The sequence below is a fragment of the Microtus pennsylvanicus genome, chromosome 16, assembly GCF_037038515.1.
Source record: "Microtus pennsylvanicus isolate mMicPen1 chromosome 16, mMicPen1.hap1, whole genome shotgun sequence".
In the NCBI taxonomy this organism is placed as follows: Eukaryota; Metazoa; Chordata; class Mammalia; order Rodentia; family Cricetidae; genus Microtus; species Microtus pennsylvanicus.
Window position 1 is genome coordinate 10,698,275 of NC_134594.1, and position 26,637 is coordinate 10,724,911.

General features: G+C 42.3%; 1 protein-coding gene across 1 annotated transcript in view; it reads right to left on the reverse strand.

Moving 5' to 3' along the window:
- Pik3ca (phosphatidylinositol-4,5-bisphosphate 3-kinase catalytic subunit alpha) overlaps positions 1-26,637 on the reverse strand; it is a 75,141-nt gene that overhangs the window by 19,766 nt on the left and 28,738 nt on the right. Inside the window, exons 2-9 of the mRNA XM_075950876.1 lie at positions 13,875-14,302; positions 13,181-13,390; positions 11,941-12,191; positions 9,987-10,232; positions 9,258-9,343; positions 2,088-2,193; positions 1,327-1,479; positions 1,108-1,242 (exon numbers count right to left, since the gene is read on the reverse strand). Coding sequence (XP_075806991.1) covers positions 1,108-1,242; positions 1,327-1,479; positions 2,088-2,193; positions 9,258-9,343; positions 9,987-10,232; positions 11,941-12,191; positions 13,181-13,390; positions 13,875-14,226 — 1,539 coding nt within the window. The 5' untranslated portion in view covers positions 14,227-14,302. The remainder of the gene's footprint in view (positions 1-1,107; positions 1,243-1,326; positions 1,480-2,087; positions 2,194-9,257; positions 9,344-9,986; positions 10,233-11,940; positions 12,192-13,180; positions 13,391-13,874; positions 14,303-26,637) is intronic.

Here is a 26,637-nt window from a genome sequence, read left to right on the forward strand (position 1 = left end):
GAAAACAATCAGTTTCAACTGTGTGGCAAGATGTCCTCTGAAGTTCTTAGGCACTGCAATCATTGTGCCTGGCCAGGCACCCTTGCCAACCTCAGTCCACTATTAGTCAGCTGGTCTCACATCATGTGGAAAGGACTCCTGGAAGCACCTCTGAGCACCCACCCTTTGTCATCAGGAAACAAGCACAACAAGTAAGTGGTCTTTGATCTGAAGTGCTCTGGTGTTCAGCCTACGGTTAGCAATAGATAACAAGGTAAACAGTTACACTGTTTTCCACACTTTATTTCTAGAGACCTGGACTAACACTTTGTGATGAAGAGTTGCTTTGCTGCCTCCAAGTAGAACTCCTGTTTATACTTCAGTTTCAACTCCCAGCCACTACTCAGAGAGGCCTTTCCTGGGCCTAACGTACACGAGCTCTACCCACCTCAGTTATCCTTATACTACTGTTCCCCAATCCCTCTCCACCATACATGCTGTATGATCTTGGACATCTCTTTAGTCCAAAACTTCATTACAGCATCTATACGAGTGTTTTATACACGGCAGCCTTCAATAGGGCTTCAAATAAAGTACAAAGAAAACAGGTACAGGAGGACAGGAGGCTACAGAAAGATCTCTCCTGTGGCATTGCTACAGAGTGTTGTATTCCTTTACACTGTATGAAGACACGTCACTGTGACAGGTTTCATAAAAAGACAAACAGCCAATAGCTGGCCAGGGAAGAAGGTAGTGTTGCTAGGTAGATGAGGAGGAAGTCTGATATGTAGGAGATGAGGTAACAAGCCATTAGCCATGTGGCAGCATATAAAGTAATAGAAATGGATTAATTTATGTTATAAGAGCTAGTTAAAAAAAACAAAACAAAACCTAAACTATCGGCCAAGCTTTCATAATTAGTTAAGTCTCTGTCGTTTTTTTTCTTTTTCCTTTTTTTTTTTTTTTTTTTTTTTGGTGAGCTCGTGACCCAAAGAAAAGTCCATCTACAACAGAGCTCAGCAGTATCCACACCAGGATGATCGAGCTACACAACTCTCATGGACACAAAGCAGGCGCTCATCTCTAGACACTATGGCAGAGACAAAGAAATGCAGGTGTGTGTCTTACCAGTCCTGTATGAGAGTAACTGAACCCAGCTTCTCGGGACACAGACCAGTTGGCATGCTCTTCGATCACAGACATGTCGGGAAACTTCACCACACTGCTGAACCAATCAAACTCCAGCTCTAAGCAAGGAGTTTCCTGTAAGAAAGAACAAAGGTTATTGCATACATGTTATGCTTAGCTGTCATGAAGAAAACTGATTTCTGATAATAAAAAGCTTACTTTATTTGGATTTGACCCAGTAACACCAATAGGGTTCAGCAGATCTTCTAACCCATGTGGTACAGGCCAGAGATTCAAAGCCATTTTCCCGGATACTAGGGTGTCTGTGTAATCAAACAAGTTTATATTTCCCCAGGCCAATGGACAGTGCTCCTTAATGAAACAAAGAAAATATTCACGATTCTGTGAATAAATCACACATTTCCAAATACACTTCTTCCCTTGGAGGAGAATTCAACAGCTGTATCTATAGTTAAAGGAATACAAAGTCTACCAAAGCCACAATGGCTTTCCAATATCAGGGTTTTCTGTGCTTTTCCCCCTGGAAATCCCAGTGTTTTCTCTCTTTTAAGTGGACTCCAGCGCAGGAGTGAGGTGTAGTAACTCTTGCAGAACCCAGCATGCTTAAAGAATTACACATAAATTCAGGGCCTACTTATTCACCAGCCATTTATTTCTCAAGCTCTCCTACTGTATTCTTAAAAGATACACTCACTAATATCTTACAAAGCTTTAATCAATTAATACTTTACTTAAAAAAAAAAAGTCAGCATGGTGGCACACGCCTGCCATCTGCATTTGAGAGGATGAGAAAGACAATTCGGTTCAAGAGAACCCTGGGTTACATCCATGGCAGGATGAGTCCGAACCAGGAGACAGAAGAGGAAATCTGCCCGTTTTGTAAGGAAGCATGAATCAGAGCTGTCAAGGGATTCTGGAGGTAGCCACATCTAGAGATAATATCACCCAACATACTTTACCTCCTTAGCACCCTTTCGGCCTTTAACAGAGCAAATGGAAAGGCAGAGGCGAGCAGCACGAGGAAGATCAGGAATGTATATGTCATAATTCAGCCATTCGCTCCACCTATAGAGAATTGGTAAAAACAAAGCTATTCCCAGAATGCACATGGCTCCACAATACATCAACACTAAGACGAGGGAAATGACAATCAAACAAAGTCACAGGACAGAACTGTATTAAAATGGCCAAAGAGTTGGGTATGGTGGTTCACACCTTTATCCCAACACTCAGGAAGCAAAGGCAGGTTTTGTGAGTTCAAAGACAGCCTGACCTATATAGCAAGTTCCAGGTCAGTCAGAGTTACACAGTGAGACCCTGTTTCAAAAACCTGGATTGTGTTGAGGGGTGATGTCTGGGTCAGTACTACTGGCCATAAAGAGTATGCAAAAAATTCAAACTTCACAGATGGAAAAGATAAAGGGCAGGTGGCAAAGAACACACTAACAGGAAACCTCATGCATTAGCACTAAATATAACATTTGTTATAACCAAACTGGAAAGCCTTGTAAAATGAACAAATACATACCCAACTTCACTATGAACAAAACACAGTAATGATCTATAGACTGCTAAGTGAACTTTTCATAATAGCCTCCAACTGCAAATAACCCAAAAGGGAAATACACTTGCAGAAGCCAGGATACTTGTTCCCTTTAGGGGAGGAAAATTAATAGACTGGCCCTGGGCAAGAGGGACCACTTTTTCTGTTTTTATTTTATGATCAGTGTGTGTGGGGGAGAGAGAGAGAGAGAGAGAGAGAGAGAGAGAGAGAGAGAGAGAGAGAGAGAGAGAGAGAGAGAGAGAGAGAGAGAGAGAACTTCAGGAGTCAGTTCTTGCCTTCTACTTTGGAACAGATGTCTTGTTTCTACTACTGTGCTGTGCACCACAGGCTCCCAGCCTACAGTCTCCTGTCTCTCCCTTCCATGGAAGTGCTCTCCATGGAAGTGCTGGGATTACACATGTGAACCACCACACGCAGCTTCTTTTTTATTTCTAGTCATGGTCTGATGTATTCCAAGTTGGCCTGGAACTTGCTGTGCTCAATGGTAACTTGAAATATTAGCTCTTTCTGCTTCCATCTCTTGAGTGCTGGGATTACAGGTTTGTACCTGACTTTATGCAGTGCTAGGGACTGAACACAGGGTTTCATGTTTGCTAGGTAAACGTCCTACCAACTAAGCTATACCCTCAGCCTCCTCATCCAGCTTTTTATGTGAGTTACGGAACTTAAAATGATTCCACCTACCAGGCTTTCAAAGTCAGTGCTTTTACTCACTGAACCACCTTCCCAACGCAGAAGAAGCTTTGTGTGTGCTGGGACATGTCCTAGAGCTATGATCAGATTAGGTGAGTTATATACTTATGATCTCCATACTTTGTGTGTGGTGCATGTACGTGTGCACATGCATACTCACCACGTCCATATACTTATGCATTATGTGCGTGTGGAAACCCAATGCTGGCTGTCTGTCTTCTTCACTCATCCTTCATATTATTATTTTTTTTTTTTTGGTTTTTCGAGACAGGGTTTCTCTGTGGTTTTGGAGCCTGTCCTGGAACTAGCTCTTGTAGACCACGCTGGTCTCGAACTCACAGAGATCCGCCTGCCTCTGCCTCCCAAGTGCTGGGATTAAAGGCGTGCGCCACCACCGCCCGGCCTTCATATTATTTTTTGAGACAGGGTCTCTCACTGACCCTGGAGCTTCCCCTTTTAGCTTTATGGCTGGGCCAATGAGCCCACAAGATCTACCTGTCTCTATCTCTCCCAGTGCTGGAATTACAGGCACGCACTGTATCATCCAGGTTTTTATGTAGGTACTGCAGATCTGAATTCGGAACACCATGCTGAATTAGCAAGCCATTTATTTACCCACCGAACCATCTCCCTAGCCGTCATGACCTGTATACTTTTATGCATGAATAAAATTTGATCTGTTAAAAACCTAACCAAACAGAAAAGGGAAACTAGTTAGTGGGAATCAGCTAACAATTACAGTTTTATTTATTTTTATACATAATCAGTTTCATTCAGAACAACATCCCTAAACTCAGCATATAAACAAAATGAAGGCTATATACAGGGCTGGGAAATGGTTGTTAGTAAAATGCTTCCCTGCAAGCACAGGAACTTGAGTAAAACCCCTAAAAATTGTGTGATAAAAGCCAGGTAGGGTGGGGGGTGGGGGCAAAGACAGGTGGATCCCTGGGCCTTGATAGTCAGCCCACCTAATCTACTTGAAAATTTATTAAAGTCAATGAATGTATCAAGCAAAAAGAGGAGGGCCTCTGGAGAATGAAACCCAGGTTATAATCTTTGGCTTCCATTTCCCAATGTGTGTCCTTCCCACTGTCTTCAGACAAAGTATTTTAAATTTTATTTATTTGGGGGGACACACCTGACTTATTAGTTTGAAACTTTCCAGGCTGCACATGAACAAATGGAAAGTGCCATCCACACTCTCGGAGAACTGTTCCCTGCCATCCACACTCCCAGAGAACTGTTCCCTGCCATCCACACTCTCGGAGAACTGTTCCCTGCCATCCACACTCCCAGAGAACGGTTCCCTGCCATCCACACTCTCAGAGAACTGTTCCCTGCCATCCACACTCCCAGAGAACGGTTCCCTGCCATCCACACTCTCGGAGAACTGTTCCCTGCCATCCACACTCCCAGAGAACGGTTCCCTGCCATCCACACTCTCGGAGAACTGTTCCCTGCCATCCACACTCCCAGAGAACGGTTCCCTGCCATCCACACTCTCGGAGAACTGTTCCCTGCCATCCACACTCCCGGAGAACGGTTCCCTGCCATCCACACTCCCAGAGAACGGTTCCCTGCCATCCACACTCCCAGAGAACTGTTCCCTGCCATCCACACTCCCAGAGAACTGTTCCCTGCCATCCACACTCCCAGAGAACGGTTCCCTGCCATCCACACTCTCGGAGAACTGTTCCCTGCCATCCACACTCCCGGAGAACGGTTCCCTGCCGTCCACACTCCCAGAGAACGGTTCCCTGCCATCCACACTCCCAGAGAACTGTTCCCTGCCATCCACACTCCCAGAGAACTGTTCCTGCCATCCACACTCTCGGAGAACTGTTCCCTGCCATCCACACTCTCGGAGAACTGTTCCCTGCCATCCACACTCTCGGAGAACTGTTCCCTGCCATCCACACTCTCGGAGAACTGTTCCCTGCCATCCACACTCCCAGAGAACGGTTCCCTGCCATCCACACTCCCGGAGAACTGTTCCCTGCCATCCACACTCCCAGAGAACGGTTCCCTGCCATCCACACTCCCAGAGAACTGTTCCCTGCCATCCACACTCCCAGAGAACGGTTCCCTGCCATCCACACTCTCGGAGAACGGTTCCCTGCCATCCACACTCCCAGAGAACTGTTCCTGCCATCCACACTCCCAGAGAACTGTTCCTGCCATCCACACTCCCAGAGAACTGTTCCCTGCCATCCACACTCTCGGAGAACTGTTCCCTGCCATCCACACTCCCAGAGAACTGTTCCCTGCCATCCACACTCTCGGAGAACTGTTCCCTGCCATCCACACTCCCAGAGAACGGTTCCCTGCCATCCACACTCTCGGAGAACTGTTCCCTGCCATCCACACTCCCAGAGAACTGTTCTCTGCCATCCACACTCCCAGAGAACGGTTCCCTGCCATCCACACTCCCAGAGAACTGTTCCCTGCCATCCACACTCTCGGAGAACTGTTCCCTGCCATCCACACTCCCAGAGAACGGTTCCCTGCCATCCACACTCCCAGAGAACGGTTCCCTGCCATCCACACTCCCAGAGAACGGTTCCCTGCCATCCACACTCCCAGAGAACGGTTCCCTGGGTCCAGTGGAACTAGCACAGTCCTGTTCCTAATACCAACTGCGACACAGACCAAGTTATTTATTTGTTAAAGATTTACTTATGCACATGGATATGCTTACATGAGCATATTTGTACACGTGTGTGAATGAATGCACATGGGGAACAAAAGTGAGTGTTGTTTTCCATTAATTTCTGTCCACTCCTTTGAAGCAAGGTCTTTCCTGAAGCTAGTTTACTTACTCAGCTTGGCTGGCAGCTATGAAGCCTCAGTGGTCCTATGTCTCCATCTTTCTTGAACTGGAATTATAGACATGTGTGGGATGCCCAGGTGGCTACACGAGTGCTCGATCTTAATTCCTGTTCTCATGATTGTACAGCAAGAGCTCTCAGCCAGGGCTGGAGAGACGGCTCACAGTGCATCACTTGCTGTTCTTGCAGAGGACCCAGGTTTAATTCCCAGCAACCACACGGCACTTTATAACTGTAACTTCAGTTGCTAGGGATCAGATGCACTCTTCTGGCCTCCGTGGACACTGGGCATGCACATACATACACGCAGGCAAACACACACATACCCATACTTTTGTTTTTAAAGAGCTTAATCACTGAGATATCTCTCTAGTCTCCTCCCCCAAGTTATTTTTAAGAAATAGTTTTATAAATGTGGTCCAAATTGATTGTTCTGTTTGGAAAATAACTGGTATATGTACAAAAATATCATAAAATATTAAATTCACCCAGTAAATGGGAAGCATAAATATGGAGCAAACAATCTCAGGAAGTCGTCTTTTTTCTAAACATTTTTATTATATTGGTGTTAAATGTCTTTTATTATATTTACTGTGTGTGGACACATGTGCATGGGAATGTCCAGGAGAACTTCAGGAGCTAGTTCTCTCCTTTTCCCATGTAGGCTGGTAGGCTCTATGGCAAACACTCATATCTGCTGAGACACCTGCTCACCTTTCAGGAGTTTTCAAAGGCTGGTGTGGTGGCGAATGCCTTTAGTACCAGCAGCACTCAGGAGGGAGAGGATCTCTGTGAGTTCAAGGTCAGTCAAGGCTACAGAGTGAGACCCTCAAACATAAAATAATTTATTTTCAAAAATAGGGCTGGGGTTATGATCACTTGTTGCTCTTCCATTGAACTCAGGCTCAATTCCCAGCACCCACATAGCGGCTACAACCACCTGTTGTTAACTCCAGCCCTAGGGGAACTGGTTCCTACTTCTGACCTCTAAGGACATTGCACAGATATATATTCATGCAAACACACACACATACACCCCAATCTCAATGCTTTCCAAGTCTACACTCCTAATAATTTCATATTTATTTCTGATTTTAATAACATTTTCACATTACTACCACAGGGATTTAACTTCTACTTAAAAAGATAATTTTTTTTTGTTTATTTGTTTCGAGAAAAGGTTTCTTTGTGTAGCCCTGGTTGTCTGGAACTCACTCTGTAAACCAGGCTGGCCTTGAACTCAAAGCCTAGGCAGTTTGGATGCTCAACTTACTAGACCTGGATGGAGGTGGGGGTTCCTTGGACTTCCCACAGGACAGGGAACCCTGATTGCTTTTCGGGCTGGGGGGAGGGGGTACTTAATTGGAGGAGGGGGAGGGAAATGGGAGGCGGTGGCGGGGAAGAGACAGAAATCTTTAATAAATAAATAAATTTAAAAAAAAGAAAAAAAAAAGAAAAATCAAAAAAAAAAAAAACAAACAAACAAACAAAAAAAAGAGATCCTCCTGCCTCTGCCTCCTGAGTGCTGGGACTAAAGGCGCATGCCATACTACCCAGCTGAGAATTCTTTTCTTTTTTCAAAGATACGTCTGTGTGTACGTGCCTGTCTGGGAATATATGCATATGAGTGCAGGTGCCTGCAGAGGCCAGAAGAGGGTGACAGGTCCTGTGAAACCAGAGGTACAGGTGGGTATGAGCTGACCAGTGCAAATGCTGAGAACGGATGTGTGTCCTCAGGAACGGCAGTACTGCTGAGCCAGATGAACATAAGAACTGTATAACCTGTTTGTTTGGTCAGGATGGCTCATGCAGCCAAGGCTGGCTTTGAGCTACTATGTAGCTGGAGATAAAAAGTTGAACTGATCACCCTTCCTCCAGCTGTGAAAAGCTGTAAAAACCTGCAGGCACTACCACAGCTGGCTTAAACAGTTACTTTAATTTTCTAAAATATCAACATTATAACCAACTACTATGAAGTCTTCCTTCTTATTTTCCTAAAATCTTACTTTTGGCTTTCAAACAAGCAGGACAGATTTTTTTTTTTTTTTTTGATTTTTCGAGACAGGGTTTTGTCCTGGAACTAGCTCTTATAGACCAGGCTGGCCTTGAACTCACAGAGATCCGCCTGCCTCTGCCTCCCGAGTGCTGGGATTAAAGGCGTGCGCCAACACCGCCTGGCAAGACAGATTTTTTATTTGCAACCTCTTCTTGAAGCTCTTTGAATTCTTTGGGTTGGTGGGTTTCTAGATTTTCTTCAATAGGTTTCTATAATGTCCTCAAAAATACTAGTTTTTTTTTTTTTTAAATCTACAATCAGCCCACTTTGGCAAACAAGAAGTATGAGTGGGAAATTTGTTGAACTGTTGTTTTAACGACTCTTGGCTGCCTGTGTACCATCTAACCTCAATGCTGCCCTGATTGACCTGCTGTGACTTGGGTAAGGTGGCAACTGACTGACAAGTGACCATCTCCCTGAACTTGTCTTGTCCTAGGCTCTAGGAGTCATTAACTCTGTAAATGTGGTAACAAGGTCAGAACTCAGTCTGCCTTCCTCCTAGGTCTCACTTGTGAGCCCCACTGCACTCTGGAAGGTCAACCTGCAGTGTCAGCCGAGCTCTTCCAGCACTCTACTGCTATGAAATCAAGGGGTCTCTCACAAGAAAAACCAAAGAGAAGGCCTGAAAGCTCCGGACCACCTTCCATTTCCTCAGCATATTTAAGCAAGAGTGAGTTCAAGGTGCCCAGCAACCCACTTTTCCACAGTAAATGCCTTTTATCAAAGACCCTAGTTATGTGTTCGTGGGAATCATACGAAGGAGACTGCCTTAGAGCTCAGGTCTTGACTTTTTTTTATCAAGAACAAGACTTTGACCATGTTCCCTTTACTCCCTGAAACAATGGCAGGAGTGAAGCAGAAAAACCTTTAGGATAAAATTTGACAGAGTCAGTCACAGAAAGTCCTTATGTTCTTTATGTAAATAATGGAAATGTGATAACTTGTGTAAAATTAGTGACATGAAATATGTCCAAACCCCTCTTACCTAGGATTGGAACAAGGTACTCTTTGAGTGTTCACATTGTCACATAAGGGTTCTCCACCATGGTAGATACCTGTGCGAACATAGATCTGAAAGAGAAGGAAACTATACACTATATACAGTGTATACACACCCACTCATATATATGCATTATGAACACTCAACAGAACCAAGCACTACAAAATAACTGATGTAAATGAGAGAATCAGGAGATCTTTTGTTCAGATGGCTTCTTTGTATAAATTTACAGTTAACTGTTGCTTTCGCCAACTAATGATGGGCCCCTGACCCAGTAGGAAGTTAGCATAGCCAAGAGCCCGGGGGGCACTATGCCTAAAACACAGAGGCCTTCACTTTTCCAAGATAAGCTGGTGTTAGGGATTCCTTCAAACTCCTGAAGCTAGAGGAACAGTTTAAGACTTTCACACAATGGGATTAAATAAAGACTATAAAAAGACTCACTTTAGGTCCGATCACTGTTTTTAACTAAACAGACTGTAAAACTTTCTACTTTAAAAAGCCTACAGTTATGGATATTACAATTATAGATTAACTGTGTGAAAGCTGAGGCAGGTGTAACTCAAAAAGAAATCATGACTCATTTATATTTTCTGAGATTTGTGTTTTAAGTCATGTGTAAAGCTACCACAGATCAATAGTTTACACTGTGTTCAAATTAGGCTAATAAAACAATGACTTCCATAGAACAAACATCAGCCTTTGTGACCTTACCTTATCAATGTCTCGAATATTTACATTTACATAGGTTGCACAAAGAATTTTGATTCTGAGTGCACTATTAATAACCCAGAGGGATTTCGTAGATGTCTCTCCATTCATATAGGGCGTGGCTGTGGAGATCCGCCTGGAGTAAGATGGCATTGTGAAGCTATCCATCGGCAGCTGAGAGTAAAGGCTCTCCTTGGCCATCAACATCAAGTTGGGCATCCTCCCCAGCATTATACAGCTTCTGATGTACTGTAAGAGATCAGAGTGAGAGAAGCAAACATTGCCCGTGAGGTTCTTCATCCCAAAGATAACATGCAGGAATGTTATGAGCATTTACAAAGGTGATTTTAAAAATCAAACATAGACCACACTTGTTACCAGTTGTTTTTTTATTAAATTGGAATTAGTTTCAAAGAACTTCTGAATATATTTAAAGTAAAAAACTAGGATCAATTTCTGACACTATCATGTTACTCTTAACTGCAAAACACTAAAAACAAAGATCAGAAATGACCACTGTAGGAAAGAGCAACTTCCTCTGTCACAGTCCATGTCATACGTCACCAGAGCCAAACCCCACACCCCTCCCTCCACACAGTTCCTGAGAAACATTTATTTTACTGAAACAATAAAGGCCCATAAGTAAGCTGGTATGGTCACCTACACTGGCAATCCTAGCACGTGAGGAGTGGATGGAAAAGATGAAGGTGTACGGTCATTGTTTGCTACATGGCCAATTTGAAGCCAGCCTGGGCTATATGAGACCCCGTCTCAAATAAACAAAATTCCAAACAATAAAAACAATAAGCAAATGATACTCAGAGCTATAGAGAAATTTAAAAATGTTAAAATTCACTGATCTGAGTTTTGAAATAGCAGGATGTGTGTGTGCAGAGTTCAAGGTCAGGAATGCTCCTCAATCATTGTCCACTTATTTTATTGGGAGAGGGAACATGGAGCTCAGTAAGGACGAGGCTGGCTGGCCAGAGAACTTTAGGGATCCTCCTGTCTCTGCCTCCCCAGTGTCGAGATGTCAGGCACAGGTTGCCAAGCCTGGCTCTTATGTTAGTGTTAGGAATCCAAGCACAGGTCCTCCTCAGATTGTACACCAAAGCACTTTACCAAACGGCCCATCTCCCCAAGTCCAAGATAAAGGTTCTTTAAAAACTGTATTTGCTTATTAATGTACACGTACACAGAGCATGCATGGAATTCAAAGGAGTTTAAAGCTGGTTCTCTCTCCATCTTGGTGGCCCCCAGGATACAGGTTTTTGGTCTATGCTACTCCATACATAAACATAACCCCATACTCTCCTATCTATCAGCAACTGAAGGCCGGTGTCTGTATTATAAAACAGTGATTGGTGTGTACACCACCGTTGCTTCTCAAAGGACAGAGAAAGAGGAGGAAGGTCAGTAGTGATCTTAATAAACAATGCTCTACTTTAACACTGTCCCCATATCATTATTGGGGAGCAAGAAAGTCATGAAATACCCCCTATTTTGTAGTTAGTATAACTGCCACATCTTCAGGCTCTCAAATAATTATATTATTTGAATAAAAACTTAAATAGAAGAGGGGCCTGGTTGAAAGCAAGGTGATCAGAGGGAGTAGGGAAACTCATTCATCCCAGCGGGGTTGACTATGATCAAAACACATGATACACACATATGACACAAACGACCACAGGAGGATAGGTAGTTCAGTGGCGGAAGACTTGGGTGGCATTCATGAGGTCCTAGGTTCAATCTCTGGTAGTGGCAGAAACAAAACAAAACAAAAAGACACAACTCACAAAGGAAAATGTCATTTCAGTGAAACTTACTATTAGTATTAAACAAAATTAAAATATGCTAATAAATAAGCTTATAAATTCTGTTTGCTAATATTAACTATTAACCATCAAAAGTATAGGCTGAGGCATATGCAGCCCTGGAGTGGGCATCCATCACTCACCTTGTACTGGCTCAGAGGATACTTTTCTAGGAAGTACTCATCGCAGCCACACACCTTCAGAATATACTTGCCCTGGTATTCTAAGACACAGAGTTTCAGCTGCTCAGAGGACAGCAGCATACTCCGAGTCTTCTTCCTGATGGCTTCAGCAATGACTTGCTCTGGCACACAGTCATGGTTGATCTTCAGGGTGTACTTCTGCTTGTCATTGTTTGGAGAGACGATTACCCAAATCACCACTATGATTTGTCCTGTAACAAGAAAACAATGCTGGATGCAATGTTGGTGTCAATTCATCTCTCTGAAGACAAGTCTCAAGAAGTTTTCACTCTCTGTTCTTGTAACTACAACCAGATAGGATTCTAGTTAACATGATTAACTAGAAGAGAAGATCTGGGGGAAACAGGCAATGTTCACACCTGGCAGACTTTCATACAACATCCTAGGCTCCTTTCTGACTAGCCTAGTGGATCACTAAAACACAAGGCCGAGCTCATCTCCACTGTAAACTACAAGCTGCACTTCACAGAAAGACATGAGAGGGTCTCAAGTTTACCAGTCCATGAACTACTCAAAGGAAAGGGAGCACCATCGTTAGAATGAAGAAAAGATGGAAGAAGAATAAACAGGGAAAGGGAAAAGGAAGTTTTAATTTTTCTCTTACTAAGACCAATTAAGTCATGGACACTGAGAATCTGCCAGATTTGCGTTTCCACCAAATCTTCACCTCTAGTCAGTCAGGTTAACTAGACATTGTTTCTAGTTATGTCTTTAGAAAAGTAAAAAAAAAAAAACCACAGTGAAGCATGACAGTTTTTTCCTGTCAGAGGACAGATCGCTAAAATATATGTGTCTGTGATTATTTTTATGAACTCTTTTCCTTCTTTTTTATCGGTGGTGCTGGGTATCAAATTCACGGCCTTGTGCACATAGGGCAAATGCTCTAGACAACAGCTCCTTCTGTTTTTATTTATAAAAAAGAAAAAGATAAGCAGCTCTAATTTTGTTTGCATTCTGTCAACAGTGAATTCTAAACTCAGTTCTTTAGTTTGAGCAAGAGAAGTATTCACCAAGGGCTGAGTTAGGGAGTCTGTGCTTCCTGTCTACGAGTTATCACTTAGCACTCAACTCTCGTGGGGCAGCAGACCTTGTCTCCAAGCTCAGCATCCAGCCAGCAAAAAGCAATGGTACAGAAGAAATCAGAGCAGTGACAGGAGTTCACTGCTGACGGTCTCCTTACCTTTATCTAACTTGTTGTAGATGTGCTTTGGCAATTCTGGGGAAGACTCTACATTGGGAGGGTAGACATACATTGCTCTGCTGTGAGGCGAGTTGAGATCCCGCAGATCCACGGCTTCTTTGCAAACATTCAGAATGTTCCTTCGGAAGTCCTGGACTTCTGGATCTTTAACCATGTCAAATTCACACACTGGCATGCCAATAACAAAACCTGAAAAATAAGGTATTTATAAAGAATGCAGGGCAGATGTGGTCCTTACAAACTCAGAACTGTGCACATTTGGAAAAGCCTAAAAGTCAAGAAAGTTTCTGAGTTAAAAAAAAATCACTGATGAATTTAAGAGCTGATGAAGCCTTAAGCATTTTAAATATATTATATGTATTTTCCATACACATATTAATATTAAAATAGAATCACTATCAACTTTTTTACAGAGTAATAAAACTTGGCTATAGCAGATCTAAGTCCTCCTCCTAATTGCATTTTTTTACGGAAAACCCTACAGAACATCAAAGTTTTAAAATATTCTGTAGCTCAGGGGTAAACCACTACTTTAGATTTTTAAAAAAAAGAAATTACTTAGAGATTACAAAGGTAGTGATTCAGACACAGTATCTTAATGAAACAAAGAATAGATGCCAGTCATTTGCAGTTTAGCAATGACAATGTCAGTTAGCTGAAAATTATATCATACCAATTTCTCGATTGAGGATCTTCTCTTCACGGTTGCCTACTGGTTCAATTACTTTTAAAAAGGGTTGAAAGAGCCGAAGGTCACAAAGCCGTCTTGTTTCATCAAAAAATTCTTCTCTTTCTGCTTCTTGGGTAACACTTACAAAAATGTAAGAAGATTCATCTTGCAGAAGCTGATGTAGAGGGTATTTTCTGGCTTCTTTAAATAGTTCATGTTTGATGGTGATTAGTGTAGCCTCACGGAGGCATTCTAAAGTCACTATCATTCCATTTGGGAGTAAACATTCCACTAGGATTCGTGGGGGCATCAAGTGGATGCCCCACAGTTCACCCGATGATGGCCGTGGAGGCATTGTTCTGATCCTCTGCCAACTTTACATAGAAAACCACTTTATGGAATCAGAGAGATGGCTGTCCCCAAACAGTGCCCTGAACAAGAGAAGAAAACCACCTGTTAGAGAGAAGCAACTCCTGAGCGCACACCAATGACTGCACTGCGAAATGTAATTGTTCACATCCTGTTGTCTGAATGATCAGAGCAATCATAACTTATGTGTTTTAATCTCGACTGTTGCTCTAAACTATGCTATAAAGATCTTATTACAACAGATACTAGAACAACTTTCATTTAATTAGATTTAATGAAAAATTTTAAAATGCAGAATAGATTTCCCAAGCGAAGTCTCATAAAAACATAGGCAATGGAAAGAATGAAAAAATAAGCTGCAACTCAACCAAAACTTCCCAGCTCACCAGGCTGGTGGTGTAGGCCCGCAATCTCAGCTACTCTGGCTGAGGCAGGAGGACTGCAGTTCAAGGCTTGCTTGAAAAGTTTAGCAAGGCTGTCTCAAGAAAAAATCAACACCAAGAGATTAGTAGAGACCTTGCCTGGCATGTGAGGGAGTAAACTCCCCCCGGCCACACACACAAAATCCCACCAAGTTTTCTCTAAAGGCGACTGGGTTCTGTCACGTTTATCATTCTCCATCATTTTAGGATGCAAGAGATTTTAAATATAAGTACAGCCCAGAAAAATCCAAATACTTTTCCTTCCTTACTCTTCCCCCAGCATATTTTCGTAATGAGATACTAAATGGCTAAGTCTTTACATTTTAATCTTTCTAATTTCCCTCAAATATTTTTTATTATTTAAATCCACATATATGCGTGGATATGTATGTCTGTGTGATATGTGCAAGTGAGTGTAGGTGCCTGCAGAGGCCAGAGGTGACAGATCCCCTGGAGTTGGAGTTACAGGCAATTGTCAATCACATGTTATGGGTCCTCTGGCAGAGCAGTGTGCTCTTAACTAAAAGCCATATTTCCAGGAACCCTGCAATTTCCTTCCTATTGGTGGTGGGGTTGTGGTGTAGGAGTTCCTTCTGTTTGTGTGTTGCTTTCATTGGTTAAAGAATAAAGAAGCTACCTTGGTCTAGTTGACAGGGCACAACTTAGGTAGTTGGGGAAGACAGAACTGAATGCTGGGAGGAAGAGAGGCAGAGTAGGAGAGAGAGACACCATGGAGCTGCCAGAATCAGACATGCTGAATCTTTCCTGGTAAGCCACTGCTACGTGGTGATACAGATTAATAGAAATGGGTTAAACTGAGATGTAAGAGTTAGCCAATAAGAAGTTAGAGCTAATGGGCCAAGCAGTGTTTTAATTAATAAAGTTTCTGTATGGTTATTTCGAGTGTAAGCTAGCTAGGCGGCTGGGATGGACAAGCAGCTCCTCCTTGCAACAGGGTTGTTTTCTGTCCAAGTGATATTTTTAGACCACTCTAAGGTTTTGTTTGTTTGTCCAAGAAAAAGTCTAAGGTAGTCTAAGGCTGGTCCTGAATTTGTGAGATAGCCAAATCTAGCCTTTCTTATGTTCTGATGCTTCTGCTTCCACCTACTGACTGCTGGGGTTTGGTGTGTGTGGCACTATGCCTGGCTTCCATCCTGTTTTTAAAGGCTTGTTTTCTTTTTTTAGTTTTTTTTTTTGTGTGTGCACATGTGTGCATGTGTGTGTGTGTGTGTGCCTGCAGAGGCCAGAAGAGAGCATTAAATTCACAGAGGTACAGCTGAAGTTACAGGTGGTTGTGAACTGCCTGATCTGGGTGCTGGGATGTGAACTCTGGTTCTCTGCAAGAGCAGCAGCAAATATGCTTAAATCAAAGTCCACCTCTCTAGCCCCTCAGTCATTCATTTGTTTTGGAGACAGGGTTTCTTTGTGTAGCCCTAGCTGTTCTGGAACTCACTCTATAGGCCAGGCTGGCCTCTAACTCAGAGATCCGCCTGCCTCTGCCTCCTAAGTACTAGGATTAAGTGTGTGTGCTACCACCCACCCCATTTGATTTTTAAATGATGATTTAAGTATTCTGTCATAAAACAAAATGTCATCAATGGATTTCCTTGAGGCATGATGATGAATCTGCACCACCTTTGTACTCCTGCCTTAGATGCTGAGGGATACATGACTCTGTGTCAGTACAATGATCCCCTCACTTCTGGTTAAGTAGCATAACACTTCAAAAACTATTAAGTATAGTAGGATTTGAAAGACTCAGTTTTACATGACAACACTTTTGAGGGTTCAATTGGAAGATGCCACTGAAACCCTTAAAATACACACACCAGAAAGCTAGCTAAGTGGGTAAAAAGTGCTTGCCATGCAAACCTGATCCCTGGATCCAATAGACCAACTCCCAGAACCGTCCTCGAACCACATCTGTGCCATGCACGAGTGACCTCCATCAACCCGCAAAACCCCACCAAGTCTTCTCTTAAAGAGAAAATGCAAATTAACTCCCTGCTGTTCCACGGTTCTTTCATTTAGTAAGTGAAACTGGAAGTCAGTCACCACAAAAGCAAAACAGGAGGTACAAAATGAAAAAGAAGTGAAGGGGCTGGAGAGATGGCTAGCAGAGGACCCTACTCAGGTTCAGTCCCCAGTCCTCAGAGGCTCAGAACCATCTATAATTCCAGTTCGAGGGGATCTGACTCCCTCCTCTGGCCTCCATGGGCACCAGCCATGCACATGGTACACAGACATACATTAAGGTGAAATAAAAACAAAGAAGGAAAGTGGAACGGTAGAAATGGGTGGGAAACGCCCCGGACATCCTCAGATGTGGTCACTCTAACCTGTGGCACATGATAGCAGGACAAGGTGGCTCTAATTGACACTGCTCCTGTCCCAGGATCATGTTTGGTATTAGGTAGGTGTCTTATTGTTATGAAGAGACACCATGACCACAGCAACTCTTACAAAGGAAAACATTTAATTGGGCTGGCTTACAGTTCAGAGGTCTAGTCCATTATCCTCATGGCAGGAAACATGGGAGCAGGTAGATATGGTGCTGGGGAGGTAATAGAGTTCTACTTCTGGATTGGCAGGCAGCAGGAAGAGAGAGTGACACTGAGCCTGGCTTGAGCATTTGAAACCTCGAAGACCATTCCCACTGACACACTTCCTCCAACAAGGCCACACCTCCAAATAGTGTCACTCTATGAGCCTATGGGAGCCATTTTCATTCAAACCACCATAGTATGTAATGAAGACTAAAACAGATGTCCTTTTCTGCCCCTCAGAAGACAAACTCCAGAGTGTGAAGACCATGCGGTATGTGTATGGTAGTTATACTCAGAAATCCAGAGCAGAAGAAAAACCAAGGTGGACAGTTTCTATAAACATCCTGTGTCCAGATGACTCAGTGGAGGGAGGGAAGGAAGACAGCCTACGGAGCACAACAAAGAATCAGAGAGTGAACTGGGAAAGACACAGTCTAGAAACCTGTCACTCCCTGATTCCTCAGGTTCAGAGCCTCCAACATCTAACCCATCCTAAGTTCCTTTAGTTTTCTTATTCGCATTCATTCCCACCCTGGGTAGAGACCACTGCAAAGACCTTAAATGGCTGCCTTTCAATTCTGCTTGCATTCTCTAATTATTGCATCCTTCATTCTTTTATTTAAATGTGTGCAGGGGCACATGCACCTGTATATGGAGAACAGAGGCTGGTGTTGCTGGTGTCCTTAATTACTCTCCACTTCATTTTGTAAGAGGCTCCTATAGTGACCTAGAGCTCACCAAGCAGGCTAGTCTGGCTGGCCAGCAAACCCAGTGATCTGCCTCCGCTCCTCCTCTCCAGAATATACCAGCACGTGCAGTTTACTGTGAGTGTAGTGAGCAGACTCAGGTATTCATGTATGTGCAGAAAGCACACTTACCCACTCAAGTACTTATCCAGTCCCATTTATTTCCTACGCTTAAAAAAAAATCACAGCCCAGTAAAAAGACTAGATAAATCAAATCCACGTGCACATTTACTGAAGTGACTTACATGGAGGTTTTAAGTATATATTTAACTCTTCCCCGAAAAGAAAATGCCAAATAAGTGAGTACTGACTTTCTGCAAGCATAAAAAAGTTCAAATAGAAACAAAACCAAACCACAAGCCGCACTAAAAGAGCAGCTCTGCTTACAGTTCTTTGCTGAATGGTGCTTCGAAATCTACAACACAGAACTACTGCAACATCTATCTACAATAACCCAGAAATTCATATGTTCTCTAGGACTAAAGGAGAAGGCTAACAGGGCAGACAGGTTATCAACTTTATGGCTTACTGTATAATGGTATGGTTACACCCAACAAACTTCATAATTTAACTCTTTTCTTTTTTTTCCAATTTTTCAAGACAAGGTTTATTTATGTAGCTTTGGAGCCTGTAGACCAGGCTGGCCTCAAACTTACATAGATCTATCTGCCTCTGCCTCCTGAGTGCTGGGATTAAAGGTGTGCACCACCACCACCCGGCCTTAACTCTTTTCATGGACAAGAAATGTGATCACAGTCAAAAACCCCTTCAGGATTTTGGAAAGCAGGGACTGACTAGCATCACAGAAATAACCACACAGCAGCCAGGGCACACATCTTTCTATTAGCTTCATGCTTTCTGCCTTCTCGAGGCAACCTCATTTCAGAACAAAACTGCTAACCCTCAGCTCACACACAGAAATGCAGAGAAGGCAAAGGGACCTCACAACTATGCTGGATAATTCTTTGGGGTGTAGGTACTACCACTCTACTTATAAGTAAACCAAAGACCAGAGATGTGATATGATCATCAGGAGACAGACTTTCATTTGAGGAGGCCGCTGGAGATAAAATCCATAGCCTTACACATGCAAGCACTTTATCCTTTGCTTTTGACACAAAGTTCTCATATACCCCAGGCTGGCCATTAACTCACTATGCAGATGGAACTGACCCCAAATTCACAGTCCCCTTGCCTTGGCCTCCTAAGTACTTGGACTATGAGTATGCTCTACTACAGATGGGGATATGTCACTGAAAAATCTACTGGCTCAGAATATTGGGACTATATATTCATTTTTACACTTTGAAGAAGTGTTTTCTTCCTTTTTTTTTTTTTAAAGGCAAGATCTCATGGCGGGCAGTGGTGGTACATGTCTTTAATCCCAGCACTCGGGAGCAGAGGCAGACAGATCTCTGTGAGTTCAAGGCAGCCTGTCTACAAGAGCTAGTTCCAGGACAGGTTTGGACAGGTTCCAAAGCTACAGACAAACTCTATCTCGAAAAACAAAAAAATAAAAAAAAAATCTCATTAGCCTAGGCTGGCCTTAAACTAACTACTTCTCCTACCTCTATGTCTCATGTGCTTATATTAGGTTCATGCTATTATGCCCACCTGAAAAACAAAGATAAAAAAGAAAAATAAAATTGGCTTTGCTTTCCCTAGCTTTTTACTTATGTAAACAAACTGTTCAATTAAGGTAGTCTTATTTTCTTAGAAGCAGGTATACATGATTCCTTCCTTGTTGATAAATCACATCCCTCATTATCAGGTTCAGTTACTGTGCTGCCTGCAGGACACAGCAGGCAAAGTTCCCGATGCTCATTAGGACTGGAGGAAGACTCTGTATTTCCAGTATAAGAAGGTCACTTCTTGGCTAAGGCCAACTGCCTGATCACGGCATCATCTTCTACAGTACCACTCCTGTCTAGCTGGATACCATTTTACAACAGCCCGTGAAGCAAAACCATTACCCAACTAAACACAGGAAGTCTATATAGCAGGCGAACAAAGCAGACACTGTCTGATTTTGGAGATATATGTTTAAGATGTTGTTTAATTAATTTCTATCTGTATCAGAAAGCATGAACTATACGTAAGCTATCTGGAAACATCTATCTGTAAGCTTAGGTGCATCTATGCTGACTGAACTGGCAGCCTATGCATACAACAGCCACAACTGCTGAAGCAAGCACCTTGTATTTTCTGGACCTCCTTCCACACATACAGAAATTGCTGAAGGTTTTTTAATAACCTGTATATTATTTCTGAGTCTTTTATGTATTGACACAGACAAGATTATACTTTTATTCTTAAATCAACGAGAAAACAGTGTTTAGTTTTATATTATCTACAACATCTCTTTATTTGGTTACTATTAGAAAACAGAAATATGCTTCCCAAATCTTTAAGTTACCAAATGAACCTTTCTTCTGACTTAGAACAGAATTAAAGACTCCTGTCTAGGCTTGCTATAGACACAGCGTGATTTAAACATGGCTTAATAATCAATTATCTGATTACCCTATTTGAAGACGATTGCAAATGCTTTGAGTTAATTATTCCTTTTCTTTTAGTTACCACAGTCTCTTATAGGTATTTATACCGTACCTTTACAATCTCATTAAAATAATTTATAACCATGTCTAACTTCTTACTAGATTATAAATTTTTCCAGGATTTTGGGGATAAGAACACAGAAAACAACAACAAAAAAAAAATAGAGAATAGAAAAATTAGTTGAGAAATTATTCCAGAGAAAACATCAAGGGCCTGAAGGAAGAGTTAGAGCAGGAGGGATAGTCAGAAAGAGGCTGGAGCCACCTGAGGAATAGAGTCTCCAAGAGGCCAACTGCATGGGGAACGAGAAGTATAATTATAAACACGTCTCACAGAGTGATGATTCCTGGGAAGCAAGTGTCCTTCAGTACGATGTTCTGAGTCTCAGTGCGGGCCTCCAAGATTTCCTTTCTGTAAGAGCCACTGAGCTGGAGCTGGAGCAAGTCCAGAGAGACAGCTGTGATACGCACTAGCTCTGGAAGGATGCTCTATCCACTTCCTTCAGAATGTTGTCCTTCACTGACCTTTACAAGCTGGCCATGAGAAAACAGGCTCTCAATGAGACAGAAGAGCTGTAGAGATCAAGTTCTCATGACAGTATGCAGGAAACTATAAACCCTTCAGTAAGAGTTACAATTTGTTCTTCATATTAAATTCACACTTACAGAAGTATAGAAGGCATCAAGAAAATATATTTCTGAGATTACTGCAGCAATAAGACAAAGGTTTCCTGACTCGTGGTCAATGGGTGGCTTAGGAAGTGTCTGTGTTGATAAAATTTTTTAAATAAGACAATTAAGATCTAGGTGAGTAGTGTGTATAAAATGTTGATTTTTCAGAGTCTCATGTTGCCCAGGCTAGTTTTGAACTATGTAGCAAAAAACTGATCTTGAACTGATGATCCTCCTACCCATCCCAAGGGCTGCGATTACAGGCCATCAGCACATCCAGCCACAATACAGACTTTAGGACCATGGCCTGAACAGGCAGGTTAAAGACTCTAATGTGATAGCAAAGCAACTGCACTTCAGAGCCACTAATGAAATACAAACTAGTAATACTGGTTTTAAACTGCTGGGTAAATGTACTTAAAAACATAACGATATAAACCATATCTTGAAATGTGGGGTAAAAAATTTAAATTTTACAGGGCAAATGTGTAGCTTGTGATAAGAGCACACTTAAGGTTCTGGGTTTGAGTTCCAATAAAAACAAAATGCAAGGACAGTAACAACATGAAAATCAAATTTTAATGTGCATTGATAAGCTAACACTTTGTACAGTTTAAGCCCAGAAGGAGACTAGACATTAATCCAGCTGGGGACACAGCTCTGGGGTGTAGTGCTTACCTAGCAGGCATAAGGGCCTAGATTCAATCTTAGTACCAAAGTGAAAACAGGGAAGAACAGTCCAGGAGAAGGTGTGAGAAGCGCAATTACGAGTCAAGTACAGAAAAGACCAGAGGACTTGATACCACTGCATAATTTAATAGCATACAATGCTCTCACCGTGACAACACTGCGTGATTTCTAGTGAGTACTTTTCTCATCTTCCCAGGACAGCTGTGGTTTGAGCCTGAAGTGGCTCTCACAGACGCATGCATTTGTACACTGGCCCTGCAGCATGCTGAAGGAAGTGGGCCACTGGCGTTGGCCTGTCGGCTTTATAGCCTGGCTCACTTTCTGTTTGCTCTCTGCTTCCCGAGTGGTGATGCTGTGTGACCAGGTTCCTCTGGCTCCTGTCTATCACCAGGCTTTCCTTCCCTATATGCTGTCTTTCCCACCATGACGGAACCACCAGCCAAACAAAATAAACCAAGACAGACAGGTGAGAGAGAACATCCCAGTCAGAAAAGCCAGCCAGACAACTCCAGAAAGTCCACTTACAGTTTTAGACTAGGATGATGGAATTTGGTAAATTACAATTTCAAAACACCAAACCCACAGAATAATTAATATTTCAATGGAAAATGACATTACATTTTGTTCTTAGCTATTGCTCCAATTCTTTGAATCCTTTTGACTATGAACAACAGCATGCATTACCTGGTGCATGGGCAGGCCTAGAGGGGCAAGGCAAAGCTAACCAGTCCACAGAAAGTCGAGTGAACACAGGTCTGAAATCCTCAACCCCAGGGCCAATGACTGAGGGATTTTGTCAGAAACCTCCAACTTTTCAAATGGCATTCTTATTTAGCAGAGACAATAACACATGTTACCTAGTCCTGTCCAAGGCAGAGGCGACCAGTGTTTCTGTTTCAGTAGGGCCAGTTTTTCTCAAGCCTCAGTACCACTGATGCTAGAGAGAGCTCTGCCATTTTAGGACTTCCTCAGTCAGGGCAGGTTCCTTTTTTCTTTGCATTATACCATTTTTCCTGTCTTTCTTCATTAAGAATGATACCCTATTTCTTTATACCATTAGATGAGGACATTTAAACACTGCTCCTTTTGGGTAGTATGCTCTAGCATCTATATGCTATAAAAAGCACGTCTGCACCTCTGATTAATGTTCTGATCCTAATAATGAAAAACCTTACAATGTACCATAAAACAAATGTGGGTCAGCTATAGGTTTCTCAACTGAACCTGTCTATGCCCCTGACTGCTGTGAATGTGTGTCTGTATCCATAGGTGCATGGCTCAATGAGGACACAGCTAGCAACTTTCATCAGAATATTCTACCAGACACAGTACAGATACCCATGTGTATGTAACCATGTTCCATTAGAAGGGCTTCACCAGACAGCCAAAAGGATTTGGGGAGAAAAACCAAGGACAGTCAGAAAGCTCCATCATAGCTCACTCTTTCCAACAGTACCTCATTTCCTGAGGTTGAATAAATAGCAGTCCAGTGATGGTTTAAGTGCTGGTAATCCCACACTCTCAGAGACAAAAAGGGAGAAAAGTAAACCTTCAGACATCAGTGCCCTAAGTGTTTCTCAAAACTAAATGACATCTTCTTTTATACTATTGTGACCAGTGTTGATCTGTTGGTCAATATACCAGGCCAAGGAAAAAGTCTGCAACAAGAAAACAGCCTGCTGGTAAGTGATTCAAATAAAGATCTGTTGGGCTGGAAAGACAGTTATGAACGCACACAGCTCTTGCAGATGAGCTGAGTTTGGTTACCAGCACTTCCTTCAGGCAGTCGGCAACTAACTGAAATCCAACGCCCTCTTCTGGCGTTCATGGGCACTGCACTCATATATACAAATGCTCACACAAATATACTTGTCATTATAAATAAAAATAAATCTTTTTATTTATTTATTATATGCACATGTGTTTTGTGTACATATCTGGATGCAAGTATCTCACAGCCATATGTGTAGGGATCTGCGGACAACCTTGTACTTTGTGGGTCCCAGGTACTGAACTCAGATTGCTAAGCTTGGCAGCAAGTGCCTTTACCTTCTGAGCCCTCTTACCTAACATAAAAATAAAATCTTTAAAAACAAAAACAAACGAACAGATTTGCTTAAAAATATGGAGTGATTCTCAAATGTGTCTATCAATTTGACAGAGAGGAGAGGGTAGTTTTCTGCCCAACAACAACCATCTAATGTACTCACATACAAAAAACCCAAACCCGAAGCAGGAAGCCCTCTCTTCTAATTCTATCATCCCAGGTGGGCAGTCCCTGGTTGTGGGCACTCTGTGAAAACAACAGTGTAACTCTACATCCTGAAGCAGATTAGACAAGGGACCCTGGCTCTCCAAGCACAGAGTACCTCATTTCACATCAATGTTTAGCTCCCGGACATTCTGTCTAGTTCTTATTTATCCTTGATGCTGTCTTTTGTCCTAATCACAATTTCAGCTTTGTGCTTAACTCATTTCTTTAGAGGCTGCTACAGCTGTAATCTTTTCAAACACTCTCCCTTCTTATGCCCTATCAATTGACTAACATTCTTATAAAATGACATGGCAAATACAAAATACGCTAACATTTTATTTCACTGAACCTGACTACTTAATGTTCAGTCTTAACCTGCTCATTTCATGTCATATTGACCCAAATCAACGTTTCCCAGTCCCAACTGATAACATAATTGAATAAAGGTCCACTTACACAGATGTTCTACATTTTTCAGACTATATTCTGATAAGCATGAAATTTTACATTCATTTAGTTATTCTTCACCGTAACAACACTGGATAGAAGACATGAAATCTAACAGAAACCTGAGTTTTAAAGCTGCCTTTTTCGGGAGCTACAGAGAAGGCTCAGTGGTTAAGACCATTTGGCTACTCTCATATCAAGGGTTCAGTTCCCAAAACCCACATAACACACAGCCACCCCTCACTCTAGTTCTGACTGTTTCTACCTCCCCAGGCATCAAACACACATGTGGTATACACATAGCAAAACACTCATCTAAAATAAGTCAAAATTTTTGAAAACCGATTTTCAGTCATAGGAAACCTAATATCTTACAAACATCCTAAATTTTATACATACATATATGCATATATATTCACATACATATTAATATAAAAGAGTCCATTTGGGGTTTCCTTATGTAGGGTACAACGCTCCTTTCCAGAACCCACAGGTTTCCAAGTGAAAAGTATGGGTACTTCTCTTTGAGCTGTTGGTCACAAGTGTCCTGGAGACCCTTAAAATAATACAGACTAGTACCAGTATTCTTGGTGGCTCACCAGTTCATAACGTTATGCCCTTATTATTGAAGACACTGCACACTTTGACACAGGACAAGGAAAAATCAAATTAATACTGACGAGGAAGCTTCTTCTTTGCTGGCTAGTTCTCAAAATACTGGAAGGTGCTATATAGGCTCCTAAGAGAAAAAGGTCATAAATAATCTTCCCTGTGAATCTTGTGAAACACAATAATGACTAGTGGAACAATCATGCCTAAGGGCGCAACAGTGGCACAAATGTTATAGGCATAAGCAACCAACTGCTTCCTGATTGACACAAGGCTCATTCCGGAAGAGGAAATGCATGTCTGGGCCTATAAATAAACCCAGCTAAGAAACCATAGCTGGGGAGCTCATAATACCAGGAGTGAAGCTACTACTATTATTCTGTTAAATGTACCTACTATCAAACTGCCCTCTAAACTGCTATCTCTCATACCCATAGATTAGTGCAATTCACAGACCTTTTGTGAAGTTTATTTGTGTAGTGGGCAGTGGTTACTATAGAAATTCACAAATGGTCAACATGTAGAGAATAAGTGCTCACTCACAAATGAGACATCTATATCACAGAGAGCAGAGACACTCTAAGAGACAGAGTTCAAGACAGCCAAGTGAAACAGTGTCATCTGAACATGATAGGCCAGCTGAACCCATGAACTTACCACAGTTGTGTGACCTGCACAAGTCCAGGTCAGTAAACATTATAGAAGAGGGGAGAGGGACTTAAAAGTTTCCCCCCTAGCTGAGTGGTTATTGACACTTGATAGCCTTTGGGGGAGGGAAGAATCAGTTGTCATTAAAGGTGTAATACTCTGGTAAGTAGACCATGCTCTAATAGATGGTCCCATACTCGTGGGTGTATGGGCAGTATGGACAGCACAAAATGGATTTACTAAGTTATCTAAAAGAAGAGACTTGGTTGGGAGTGGTGATACATGCCTATAAACCCAGCACTAGAGAGCCAGAGGCAGGCAGATCTCTGTGAGAAAAGGCCAGCCTGGTCTATAGAGTGAGTTCCAGGGTAGTCAGGGCTATACAGAGAAACCCTGTCTCAAAAACACCACCCCTCAAAAAGAAGACTTGAAACTGAAGGAGTCTGGGGTTTTAGGTATGGGGTCTAGAAGGAATATGGGATGAATATGATCAAAATACATTGTATGGAGGGCTGGAGTGATGACTCTGTGGTTAAGAACAATGGCAGATCTTCCAAAGGACCTGGGTTCAATTCCCAGCACCCACACGGCAGCTCACAACTGTCTGTAGCTCCAGTTCCAGAGGATCCAACATCCTCACACAGACAAAAATATATTGCATGCCTGCATGAAAAATTCCAAGAATTAATAACAATACCATGTATTTCTTAAAATTGTTCTCTCTTTTGGCCAAGGTGTATTGGTAAATGCCTGCAACTGCAAGAGTCTAAGGCAGGAGGATCATGAGTGAGGGTGAGATGAGATT